A 12878-nucleotide genomic window follows, 5' to 3' on the forward strand; every position below is an offset into this window, starting at 1 on the left:
CTCCTGGGCCCACTCGCCGTGGGCATTTCCTTACTGCCTCTTGGGGGCACCTGCCAATGTGGTCTGTGAGTTGTGCCCAGTGGGATGGGCCGTTTGATGCCCAATGTGTTGGGTGGGGCTGTGGTTGTAGGGGCTGAGAGGGTCACTCCCCTGTCACCTTGGTCCCTTCTCTGTCGAGGTCCGCTCTCCCCAGAGCCACTGCCATTGACTTGACTGTCTCTTGGGGGCAGCCTCCTTAAAATTCAGGGGAGTGTGAGAGCGAGCCCTGGCACCGTGAGACTCAGATGGCCACACTGGCAACTGGCCCATGCTCTCGGTTATTCTGGAGAAGTCCTCAGGACCTGCTCAGCTGCCCGCTTCAGGCTTCACTGCTAGTCCCCTGGGTGTGAAAGAGGGCCTTGATCCGTGCCGTGGTGGGACTGGACTGTGCTGGGCGGGTAGGGCGCTTAGTGAGGCCTCCTTCCCCCTCTCCTGGGGGTTGTGGGCACAGAGCTGGTGCTGAGATGCTGGGAGCACCGTGCTTCCAGCACAGGGACGGCGCAGCTCCCGGGGGACTTGGGTGCGGTTGCCGCCAGCTCTCGGAGAAATGGGCTGAGTTCAGTAAACTCTCCCAGGGCCAGTGGCTACAGTAGAAACCCAGGGTGTTTGCCACCAACATGGGATTCTCCACAAGGCAACCGCGGGGGTAGGGTGCGAGAGATGTTTACTTACTTAAATTGTTAAGGTATAATTAATATGACAGCACATACTTAATCTGATGAATTTGACATCTGTACGCACCTGGCAAACCATCACCCTAGTCAAGGTAACGACTGGCCCTCACGTTAGGAGCTCCCTTCTATCCCTGGAGAAGCCCTGGCAGCCACTTACCTACATTCTGTCCTTGGAGATCAGTTTGCATTTTCTAGAATTTTATAGAAATGGAACCACACAGGATGTGCTTTTTTTCTCGGCCAGCCTCTTTCCTTCAGCATGGTCACTTTGAGATTCATCCATGCTGTTGCATGGAGGGGTGGCCCGTTTCTTTTTATTGCTGCATATATTCCATCATGTGGGTGGACTGCAGTCTGTCTATCCATTCCTGTGTGGACGGGCATCTCCGTCGTCGTCAGTTTGGGACTGTGACGAGGAACACCCCCATGAACATTCGTCAACAAGGCTTTGTGGGGACACTTGCTTTTCTCAGTCGGAAGGGCAAGTACCAGGAGGGCAGTGCCAGGTGATGTGGTAGGTGTAGACTTAACTGTTTAAGAAACTGCTGACCTTGGGGAGCCTGGTGGCTCAGTCGGTTCAGCACCCGACTCTTGATTTCGGTTTAGGTCATGATCTCAGGGTCATGGGATTGAGCCCCACCTTGGGCTCTGTGCCAGGGTTGGAGTCTGCTTGAGATTCCCTCTCTCCGTCTCCGTCTGCCCCTCCCTGCTTTTGTTCTCCCTCTCTCTGAAATAAATAAATCTGAGGAAACTGCTGACCACTTTTCCAAAGTGGGGTGCCACTGATTTCTGACAGCAGAGCGCGGGACTCCCGCTGCCCTCCACATCCTCACCGACACTTGCTATGGTCAGTCTTCTAAATTTTACCTGTTCTGAGGTGTATAGCAGTATCTCCTTGTGATTTTAATTTGTATTCTCCTAATGTCTAATGATGTCAAGCATCTCTTCATGTGCGAATTTTACACCCACAGATCTTGTTTTGTGAAGTGTTTGTAAAAAAGCCTTTTGCTTCTGAAAAAAATTGGGTCATTGGTTTTGTCACCGTGAAGCTTTGAGAGTTCTTTTTGTGGTCTGGACATGAGTCTCCGTCCTTCCTGCCTCTGCTGGCCCCAGGGCGGGAACTTCTGTGGGAGGGCAGTGGCCCCTGACTCTAGGAAAGACCACTGGGGGTTTTCTCCAGTTCTCCGTTCTGAGTGCCCTCTGATCGGTTAGGCTGATTGACCTTTGAGTTTGGAGTTGTGTCTCTCTCACGTCCTGCCTTTCTCCTGGGCTCTGGTCTGTGGCAGCTCTTGACCTTCTCCAGCTTCCAGATGCCTTGAAAGCTGAAGAAAACAGCTGCCACAGATGTCTCAGAGAAATGGAACCTTGCTCGTGCGTAGGGTCCCCGGAGCTAGTTGACTGCTTAGTATCAGAAGCTCTGAAGCCGCCGCCTTGTCCAATGCGCGTGGTTTTCTTTGGGCTCAGTTCTGCGAGCTCTCTCCTGGGCCTGAGTGTTTGGAGGTCTTGCCGAGGCCAAGAGTTCTGGAGGCAGAGGGGTGGGCCTGTTTCCCCGCAGCGGTCTGCAGCCAGGTGTTGTGGTGACCACTTTATTGTGCTGTAATTCGCATCCTGTTTGTCCCTTTAGTCTTGAGTGCAGGTCCGTGTTTTCTGGTGTATTCACAAGCTGGGGCAACATCACTGTGATTTAAGTCCGGAACATTTTCTTCACCCCTGAAAGAAGCGCTGTGCTCTTTAGCTCTCTCTCCCCATTCGCCTCCCCCAGGCCATGGCTCCGCCAGTCAGTCCGCTTTCTGTGTATGGATTGGCCTGCTCTGGACATTTCGTGTCAGCGGAACCGTGCCCTTTGTGATGGCTGCTTGCTCAGCATCGTGTTTCCAGGATTCTTCCTCATGGTAGTGTGCATCCGTACCCGATTCCCTTTTATAGTCAAATCCTATCCCGTCGTGTGCATGGACGGCATTTTATTTGTCTGTCCCTGCGTGATGGGCACCTGGGCTGTTCCCTCCTCTTTTGGCTATTAGGGTCATGTTGCTGGGAACCTTTCCGGACATCTAGTTTTATCATTTAAAGTGGTTCTTGGGGGGCGCCTGGGTGGCTCAGTCGTTAAGCGTCTGCCTTCGGCTCAGGTCGTGATCCCAGGACCCTGGGATCGAGCCCCACATCGGGCTCCCTGCTCCGCGGGGAAGCCTGCTTCTCCCTCTCCTACTCCCCCTGCTTGTGTTCCCTCTCTCGCTATGTTTCTCTCTGTCAAATAAATAAATAAAATCTTTAAAAATAAAAAAATAAAAAAATAAAGTGGTTCTTGGGTGGCACCTGGGTGGCTCAATTTGGTGAGTGTCTGCCTTCGACTCGGGTCATGATCTCCAGGTCCTGGGATTGAGCCCCGCATCGGGCTCTCTGCTCAGTGGGAAGCCTGCTTCTTCCTCTCCCTCTGTGATCTCTCTTGCACTCACTCTCTAATAAATAAATATATTTAAAAAAATAGTTCTTGGTTAATTTACTTATTTATTTTTTAGCAAATACTTTATACTTGAGAATCTTTACAGCTTACATTTCCATTCCATTATTATAAGAGCTGAAAAACAAAAAATTGCAAGTAGCATACAAACTATAAATACAGCCTTCCCACTTTACTAACCAAATTCTTACTTTCCAGTGTTACTTCCCAATTTATGCAGGAAACTGCCTGCAAAGCTGAAACTGGTTAGAAAATTCCTTATAGTTTAAAATATCTTTCTCGTTTTAGGAGAAACCAAATACCCAACCATCAAAATTAAAAATAAACTGAATTGTCACAGTCCATTACTCTTATTGTTACTAGATCCACTTCATTTGCAGGTGTCCAAAATAGAAAACGAATAATTCTTTATCTTCAAATTCATCTGTTCTTAAAATGCTACTTAAAACTTTGGTGGTTTTCTGGTTTTTGAAGTACAATGGGATGATCAGGCAGAAAGTCTGGTTTTTTCCTGTGGATGGAAACACTTGAGAGCTTCAACAGGAAATCTCTGCTTTATTTAATTCTCTCTTTTTTAACGGGAGACTGATGTCGCTGTCGTTCATTATGACCTTGAGAAAAGGCTTGCATTCCATTCGTCTTACATCTGCTAACTCCACTTGGTAGGCACTGGGCGTTGCATGATTATTCATTTTGAAAGTTGAAAGGCAATACTGCTCCGGGGGGAGAAGTCAGATGATGAGCAGGTCTTGCTGGCTGAAGCAGTTTACCAATCAGTTTCTTGGTTTCCATCATCACAAAGACCTTGAGGTTCCATACGCCTCAAGGTCGGGGAGGATTTCAGGGCCGCAGTGTCGCCATGCTCAGCCCACACGCGCGACCCAGTGCCCCGCTGCCGGGAGGGGAACGGCTGCTCAGGGCCGGGGGTGACGGGGGTGGCCGTTCTTGGTTAACAGAACATGAGAAACCACCTCCTGGTTATTCCACTTTGTACTTATTTACTCGGAAGGCTGGCGAGGGACGCGTCCTCTCTGTGGGAAGTTGGCGTGGCTGTGGAAGTGATGCACGTCCTCGCCGCTTTGATCGAGCTGTGGGTGGACTCGTAGGTATTTCCCTGGGTTGTGTCACTTCCTGCAGATTTCCCTCATTGCATTTCCCTGTTGGGTTGGTGGTTTTTTTTTTTTTAAATCTCACTTCTCCTGGTTTAGGGTGTGTGCATGTACCCAGGTGTTAAGTAACTGAGCCTGCCTGTCATTCAGTGGATCGTTCCAAATCTGAAGGATGTCTTCCCTCGGAGGAGAAAATAGGGAGAGAACTCCATTTGGGTCTGAACTCTGCGGTGGGTCTCAACTGTCCTGTGGATGGCGTTTCTCAGTCACGGGTTTGGGTTTACTCAGCCACCCGAGGCAGCATCCCCGGCCGGCGCTGGAGGACTTCTCCATGAGAGATTGCTCACTCCGGTGTGGCCGCTTTCGGGATTCCCCGCGGGCCCCGTGAGGACTGTTTCTCTTTAAGCCAGGCTTGGAGCATTTTAATGATTTTCCCATAATTGAGAAGGAACGTGGCGGGGCAAGTTGTGCCTGCTTCTCGTCCCTGAGTCATCACCCCATCACCCGGGGGGTGTTTTGCCGGGAAGGATGGCAGGTCTTTGCAGCGTGCGGGAGGCTGCGTCGCCCCTGGCCCAGCACCCTCCGGGGACGCCACCTCGAAGGTGCTGAATGCCCCGTCCTCCAGGTCTGAGTGGTGCGGGCCCGGGGCCACCCTCCTTGCCTCTGCGGGCCTGCTTTCCTCACAGGTAGAAGCAGGGGCTTGAAGTGAGTAATTTCCAGCATCTTTTTTGACTCCAATTTCCTGTGATTTTAACGGATCTGAAAAGGTCACGGGCACATGCAGTGTTGGGAGTGGCGGGTGGCCGCTCCGTACCTGGGGTGGGCCACGTGCCCAGCACCCCGAAGGTTGAGACCAACAGGGAGAGAGAAGCCAGCGTTGCTTAGGGAGGCGGCCATGCCTGCGTGAAGGAATGGGGCCAAGTCCAAAGGGCACAGCATCCGGGCTGAGGCCCCCCCTCCGAGTCCCACCTGGCCGGGGCTCGGGAAGGGACGAACAGAGACCATGCTCGTGCTTCGGCTGGGTGCATCCCTGAAAGTGTTGAGGAAGGGAGCTGATGAGGCCTGTCTTAGGGAGAAGGCCAAGCTGTAAGACAACTGTGGGATGGCTGGGGGTGGGGGGGCCTGGAGGAGGCCCTGGTTGTGGTTCTGGGTGCCTGGACACATGGCTCTGGGATGCCCCGTGGCTAGAATGGACACCCATGACCTTGGGGGCCTTTTCTCTGACCGGCAGGTGATAGATGGGCTTGACCAGACCCAGCACATGGCCCACTGTGGTGATCTGGATCCTGAGTGGCCTGTGGGGGCAGCACTCTTGGCCTCTTCCAGGGGAGGGGAGTGGGGCCAGGCTTCTCTGGGCAGGGAAGGCAGGGGGAGGGGCAGGCTGCTGACCGGGTGCACACGGGGCCTGAGCGCCCAGCTGATCCGAGGGGACCTAGGGTGGGTGGGGTGGTGGCCTCCGTCCATTCTGTGTCTCCCAGGCACTCGTTCGCTCTTTGATTTGACACCTGTTCACGGCACTTTGCTTTGTGTCCTGCGTGGTGCCCGGTCCTAGGGAATAGCAGTGAGCAGGATGGCCCTAGGCCCTGCCCTACGGGAATAGTCCTCGGGCCTGCCTGCAAATGGGGTCACTTCTATTCAGGATGAAGCACCGTCACAGACAGCTGAGGAGCCGAAGGAGGTCTGCCATCCTGCCAGGGCCCGCATCGGGCTGTGTGGGTGGGGGAAGGCTTTGGGGAAGGTTTTCCACCCAGACTCTGCCCTGACTCCCCTTCCTCCAGGTAAACATTTCGGGTGTGGTCGGTGGGCCCGTCCGAACCCCTTCCCCTGCCCAGCTTCCGGGCGCTAAGCTGAGACAGCCTTGGCCCTTCCTGCCCCGGCCGGCCTCCCTATGGAACCCGCCGCTGTGGTGGTCAGTCTGGAATTTTGCTTCTGTCTCCTTTCACAGAAAGGTGGGAGGACTTGGGACAATGGTAGTTGTGCCTTTAGGAGCACTTGGGCCGTATTTTAGGGAGGACGCCAGGAGCTGGGAGCATGCTGGGCCTTTGATGAGTGAGAGCGGCCACAGGCTGAGTTTGCCCGAACCTCACTGGTGCTCTGGCCTGTGGTCTCTTGAGCGCACTACCTACGGAGTTGCCCACAGGCGAGGTGGACCAGTGCCCAGGAGCCAAGCCAGGTCGGCAGTTTTCAGGAAGAGTGCCCTCACGTGCCCTGCATGGGGGTGGCACTGGGCGTGGGAGCAGTGATTATGTATCCAGCCTCCTCCCCCCGGGCTGCCACCGTCACACCTGCTCCCCGGCCACTCTGATGGCTTGCCTTCTTTCTTCCCAACACCCCGTGGGAGGGGAGAAGGGCAGGCCCTCCCTCGGAGACGGAAGGTCTGCTACTGGCCGCCTGGCACCCTAGAGGGGAGGAGACAGGTCTGTGTGGTGGCGGCGGCCGCAGGAGAGCAGGGGCTGGTGGAGCTGCTTCCCCCGCCCACTTCCCTTCCAGTGGCTCACCTGGGCCCTAGAGGGGAGGAGGCGGGTCTGAGTGGTGGCGGCGTTGGCCGTGGCCGCAGGAGAGGGGCTGGGGTGGGGGGGGGGGTGGAGCTGGCTGCTTCCCCCGCCCACTTCCCTTCCAGTGGCTCACCTGGCCCCTAGGGCTCTGGGAGGTAACCTTGGGACAGGTGTCGGATGCCAACCCCTCTGGGCAGGATGTTGGCTCTGCCCCTGATGCGGCCCCTCATTGTGCCTCTCCCGCTGGCCTGAGACCCTCCTCCCCTGTCTCAGGAAGCTCGGAAGGCTGGCCGTGGAAGGCTGGCCGTGGAAGGCTGGCCGTGGCTCCGGGCCTGGGGCCCCGCCTTTCCCTAGACCCTGGACAAAGTCTCGGTGGGCGTTTGCCCTGTCTCTCGGCCCCCGTCTGCGTGACTTCTTGATCTTGTGGCACAGCAGCAGAAGGGCTCAGAGAGGTGCTTCTTCTCCACTGTCATTATTTATAAAGCGAGGTTTCTATGACAACTGGCTTTTGGTAGACTCCTCGGATTGGTGAGGCAGCCTCTTCCTGGTTAGACTGGGCAGCCTGGCTTGGTGGGGACTTGGGATGGTGCTTTTGGAGGGGGAGGGTGGGTGGCTTGGCTGCCACTAACCCCCTTGCTTCTCTCGGGACCCAGGACGAAGCAGCGGGCATGGCTTCCCAGTTGAGCAGGTACCACCAGTCTCGCGCCCCCTCCTTCTCTTGTGGGGGCCACTGCCGCAGATCGTCTGTCTGGGGGCACTTTGACGGGGTCAGGTGGGAGAGGGGATGCGGCCCCTGTGTCCGGTGGGTGGGCTGGCCGGCTTCACGGGGCCAAGGACAGCTGCCTGCTCTGGTTCTTGCTGTCTGCGGATGTTAGGTGGGCCTACAGCTGGGATCGGAAGTCCAGCCCCCGCGTGACCTGCCCTGGGCTCCCGGCAGGGTCACATCCTGAGTGCCTGGAAGAGGCCAGCCGTGAGGCTCGCACTCTCCCTCCCGGCTGGAGGCCTCGGGATGGCGGCAGCTGCTTCTCTCGGCAGCCTTGCTGCTCCCGGTGCTTCCCTTTCTCTCGCCAGCCGGGTTCTGTGGTTGTGTGGGGCGCCGCTCTGCTTCCTGCCGGCTCAGCCGCCCCTGCTCTGGGTTCTTGGGATCCGTGGGTGCTGGTCAGCCGGCTGCCCCTGGAACCTTCTCCCGGTTCATTCCCCTGTCCCGGCCAAAGTGTGAGCTGGGCATTCGGGTGTGATTGGCACCTCCCACTCCTGCTCTGGGGCCTGGACGAGCCCCAGGGACTTTTTCCTGGCCCAGCCATTTCTCCGTCCCTGCCTCATCTAGGGGCTGTGGTGGGGGCTCTGGGGTTGAAGGAACTTTGCTGGAACCTTCTTAGGCAGCAAGTTGGAGAGGATAAGCGGCGTCACTGGGGCTTCCGATTGGCAGGGTCCCCCGTAGAAAGAAGAGGTGTTCACCTGTGCCTGCTGGGGATCGGCCCCATCCCCCAGCCCACATGGTCCTGGCATGTGCCTACCCCCGGGCAGCCCCACAGCTCCTTTCCCACCAGGAATGGCAACGCCTGCTCTTCCTTGTCTCCCTGCCAAGGTGGCGGCTCCCTGCACCGAGCACGAAGGAAGCTACTGCTGTGGGTTAGTTCAGGGCAGAAGCTCCCTGGGGTTGTCCCTGCCTAGGACAGCCCTCGCTGCCCAGCAGGGACCGGCCCAGGGACCTTTGGCCCAGTCTGTGAGGTGTCCTTAGCACTGCTCTGCAGGCCCCCGCCTGGACCACAGCAGCAGGCCCGATGGCTCTGCCTGTGTTTGGTGCAGGTGGAACTCCCAAGAGGACTTCATCTGTCCCGGCAATCCGGCTGGGCCTGGTGCTGCCTGCTACCTTCTACCTCAGAGAGCTATTTTAGCGTTCACTGTTGGATTGAGGACCACGGAACTCATGCTGCAGTGCTGTATTTTATCTTATTTTTTTTTAAAGATCTTATATATTTGAGAGAGCGAGTGAGAACAAGCAGGGGGAGCGGCAGAGGGAGAAGCAGGCTCCCCGCTGAGCAGGGAGCTGTACTCGGGGCTTGATCCAGGACCCTGGGATCATGACCTGAGCCGAAGGTAGATGCCTAACCGACAGAGTCACCCAGGCGCCCCTGCAATGTTGTATTTTAGCAGGGACATTTTGGTGTCAGAGTCAGAGAGGCCGGCTCCATGCTGGGGGGCTGCGGGAGGGGTGGGCAGTGCTCAGCCCCGGTGCTGGGGCCTGGCCTGGGCTGGCCGGGCTCGGGCCGCAGGGGCTGAGTGTTCAGGCTCGGGCTGCAGCCACCACCCCAGGTCCTGTGGGGCTCACCTGTCACTCACTGCTGTCTTCTGTGTGTGGGGCACTGCCCCCCTGACTGTGGGCGTCCTGTGGCTGCCATAACCAGTGACCACAAACTGGGTGGCTTAAAACAACAGAAATTTATGTTCTCACAGCCTGGAGGCCACAAGCCCCAAATCCCGACTCCCCCTCCAGTTAGACATTTCGGGTGTGGTCGGTGGGCCCATCAGAACCCCCTCCCCTGCCCAGCTTCCGGGCGCTAAGCTGAGGACAGCCTTGGCCCTTCCTGCCGGCCTCCTTGCTTGGCGGGGAGACTGCTTCTCCCTCTCCCTCTGCCTTTCCCCCTGCTCCTGCTTTCTCTCTCACTCTAATAAATAAAATATTTAAAAAAAAAATGGGAAAACAAAATTTGAGTGAGGGACCACATGTTCTCCTGGCTGCCCTCGCTCCTCAGACACCTGCCTGCCTGGAGATGAGCAGGCCAGGGGCATGGGAGCTCTGGGGAAGCGAGCTGGGGAGGCCCCGAGGGAGTGACTGGTCTTTCAGGACAGCCCTGCCCAGTAGCTCCTGAGCAGTGGGGGCCACTTGGGGCCGAGGGGCATGGAGTGAGCTGGGCTCTGGTCTCCTTGCCTCTGCAGTAACTGCAGAGTGCGGGTCAGGATCAGGCCCCAGGGAGGGAGGCTCGGGCCGGCACCCTGTGCCTGAGTGGCCAGCTGGCCTGGGGAATTAGGACAGTATTTGTGCAGGACCCAGGGTGACCAGGAAGGGTGGGGGATGGAAAGCGTCCCAGTGAGCTTTCGTGCCCGACAGCGTGTGGTCTGGAGCTCCTGGCATTTATTCCCAAGTGCCCGGGCTCCTGGGGGCAGCCGGATGTTGATGATGTGGGGTTTCTGGGGACCCTCAAATGTTGCAGGATGGCTGCAGGCACCATCTCAAAGGCTGCCTCCTTATCAGTCTCTTCCTCAGTGCCCCGCCGGATGTGGGCACTTCCTGTCTGCCCTTCTGTGGGCCAGCCATGGGGGCACAGCTCCACTTGACGGACAGGCACAGGGAGCCCCGAGGGGGGAATCGGGCTCCCCCAGAGGCAGGCTCTGGTGCTTCTAGGGAAGGCTGGACTCAGGTTTCCCTGAAGTTCTAGAACCCGGGGCTCTGCTCTCCCTGGCCAGCCCCCTGCCCCCTTGCAGCCCGTGTGGTCGGTGCCTGTGCCCCGGGAGGACCACCCTCTGGGCAGAAATGACCCTCTGTCCTTTACTAAGTTGAAAACGGATACCAAGGAAAGAGGTTGATAACAGCAGTTTTTGTTATTTAAATTGGCTACCTCTTAACTCAGAAATTCAGGCTAATGCTAAGGTTTTGTTTTTTTTTAATTTTATTTTATTTTTAAGCCCGAATTTTTAAAAACTGGACAATGTTTCTAAACTTTTTATTATTTTATCTTTCCGGTTTTATTGTGATGTAGCTGACGTAGAACGGGGTGTTAGTTTTAGGCATGCGAGGTGATGTTTGGTACGTGTCTGTAGAGCAGAAGGCTCACCAAGCGACCCTTGACCTCTGTCGCCTCACAGGTTTGCAGGTTTCTTCCCCTGTGGTGAGAGCGTTGACCATCTACTTTCTCAGCAGCTTCCATGTGTCCGGTGCAGTACTGGTACCTGGAGTCCCCGTGCTGTCCTCACGCCCCCAGGACTTGTTTACCTGGGGGGGTCACCCCACGCCGCCGCCCCCCTGCCTGGCCCCCGGCAGCCAGCGGGCTGTTCTCTGTCTGAGCTCTCTGTTGTCAGATTCCACATGTACGTGAGATCACATGGTGTTGTCCTTCTGTCTCCGACTTCTTTCACTCGGCATAATGCACTCGAGTCCATCCCTGTCATCAGCAGTGACAGAATTCCCCCCCCGCCCCCCCCGTTGGTTTCCGTATCCCACGAGAGCTTTATCCGTTCACCCCCCCACCCCCGGATGAGCGCTGTGGGGGCTCAGCTGTGATGAGTGCCACCGTCATGAACCTGTGTATCTTCTGACCTCGACCTTAGGTTTCCTCGGGGTAAATGCGCAGAAGGGGGATCGCTGCATCATGTGGTTCTGGCTTTAATTTTTTAGAGATTGTGGAGAACAGCGGCTGTACCGGTCTGCATCCCCAGCAACTGTGCCCGAGGGTTCCTTGTCTCCGCATCCCGCGCCAACCCCTGTTCTCCTTTGTCGTTTTGATCATAGCAGTTCTGACAGGTGCGAGGTGATCTCTCGTGGTGGTTTTGATTTTCATTTCCCTGATGATGAGTGGTGTTAAACACCTTTCCATGTACCTGGTGGCCATCCCTATGTCTTCTTTAGAAAAATGTCTAGTCGGTTTCTTTACCTGTTTTATTTTTTTAAGTTTTTTTAAAGTAGGCTCTACACCCAACATGGGGCTTGAACTCATGACCTGAGATCAGGAGTCGGATGTTCCACTGACTCAGGTGGCCAAGCACCCCTCTTTGTCTGTTTATTTATTTATTTATTTATTTATTTATTTAATAAAGGTTTTATTTATTTATTTGGGAGAGAGAGACAGAGAAAGCAACAGTATGAGCTGGGAGGAGAGGGAGAAGCGGGCTCCCTGCAACGTGGGACTCGATCCCAGGACCCTGGGATCATGACCTGAGCCAAAGGCAGATGCTTCACCAACTGAGCCACCCAGGTGTTCCCTCTTTGCCCATTTTAAAATCAGATTTTTTTTTTCACTGTTGAGTTGTGTGAGCTCTTTATATATATTTTTGATATTAACCGCTTATCAGATACATGATTTGCAAATATTTTCTCTCATTCTGTAGGTTGCCTTTTCATTTTTTTAAAAAGATTTTATTTATCTGACAGAGAGAGCACAAGCAGAGGGAGAAGCAGAGGGAGAGGGAGAAGCAGACTCCCCGCTGAGCAGGGATTTTTTTTTCTCCATGCAGGGCTCGATCCCAGGACCCCGGGATCATGACCTGAGCCGAAGAAAGCAGCCTAACCGTCTGAGCCACCCAGGCGCCCCTGCCTTTTCATTTCGTTGATGGTTTACTTTGCTCTGCAGAAGCTTTTTTACTTGATAAAGTCCCACTTGTTTATTTTTGCTTTCGTTGCCTTTGCTTTTGGAGCCAGATCTAAAAAACCGTCGCCAAGACTGATCAAGGAGCTTACCGTAAGCCTGTGTTTTCTGTTAGGAGTTTCATGGTTTCCAGTCTTTATCCATTTTGAGTTGACTCAAGAAATATTTTTAAATGAATGTTTGAGAAGCCAAGTGAAGCTTCCTTCCGGTTCTCTGGGGTTCCCCTGGCCTCTGCCCAGGTTACCATGACTGCTGCCCCGAGTCAGTGAGGCAGGGCCAGACAGCCATGTGACCTGAGTGGGTCTCGGTTCTCATAGCCGGCTCTCCCCCAGGACGAAGGGGTCACACTTGGGGGTGGGCAACAGTCCGCTGTCAGTCATGGCAAGATGTCCATGCTCATTTGCCGAGAAAATCACATCTTCTGGCTCTGTCTTGGAGCTTCCAACCTTGCAGTCGGTTGGGTAAATATTTACCTGGAGGGAAGAATACTGCTGGTGAGCATGCATTGTATTGGCCGTGTGCCAGGCACTGCGGTTGGGCTTGTTATCTGCATTATCTCGTGTGAGTCTGTCCTCCCCCGGTCAAGTGCAGTGGTTCAGTTATTATGCCTATTTTAAAGACAAGGAAGTGGAAGAATGAGAGTTTGGTCAGGTCGCCCAGCTCACCCATAAGAGCGGGAGCCAGGAATGATCTCGGAGTCTGACTGGCTAGACTGAGCTGCTGAGTGGAGCTGTCAGGAG

General features: G+C 55.3%; 1 protein-coding gene and 1 pseudogene across 3 annotated transcripts in view; one reads left to right on the forward strand and one right to left on the reverse strand.

Moving 5' to 3' along the window:
• The window catches only part of ACOT7 (acyl-CoA thioesterase 7), a 111637-nt gene that overhangs the window by 21007 nt on the left and 77752 nt on the right, over nt 1-12878 (forward strand). The window contains exon 1 of one of the 3 annotated variants that reach the window (XM_032394827.1): nt 7356-7463. The exons of the other annotated variants lie outside the window; for them this stretch is intronic. Coding sequence (XP_032250718.1) covers nt 7444-7463 — 20 coding nt within the window. The 5' untranslated portion in view covers nt 7356-7443. Of the gene's footprint in view, nt 1-7355; nt 7464-12878 lie in introns of those variants that run through there. 3 annotated transcript variants of the gene reach the window in all.
• LOC116625892 lies at nt 3197-3963 on the reverse strand (annotated as a pseudogene).

This window comes from Phoca vitulina, unplaced genomic scaffold (assembly GCF_004348235.1).
Source record: "Phoca vitulina isolate PV1807 unplaced genomic scaffold, GSC_HSeal_1.0 scaffold2, whole genome shotgun sequence".
Taxonomy (NCBI): Eukaryota; Metazoa; Chordata; class Mammalia; order Carnivora; family Phocidae; genus Phoca; species Phoca vitulina.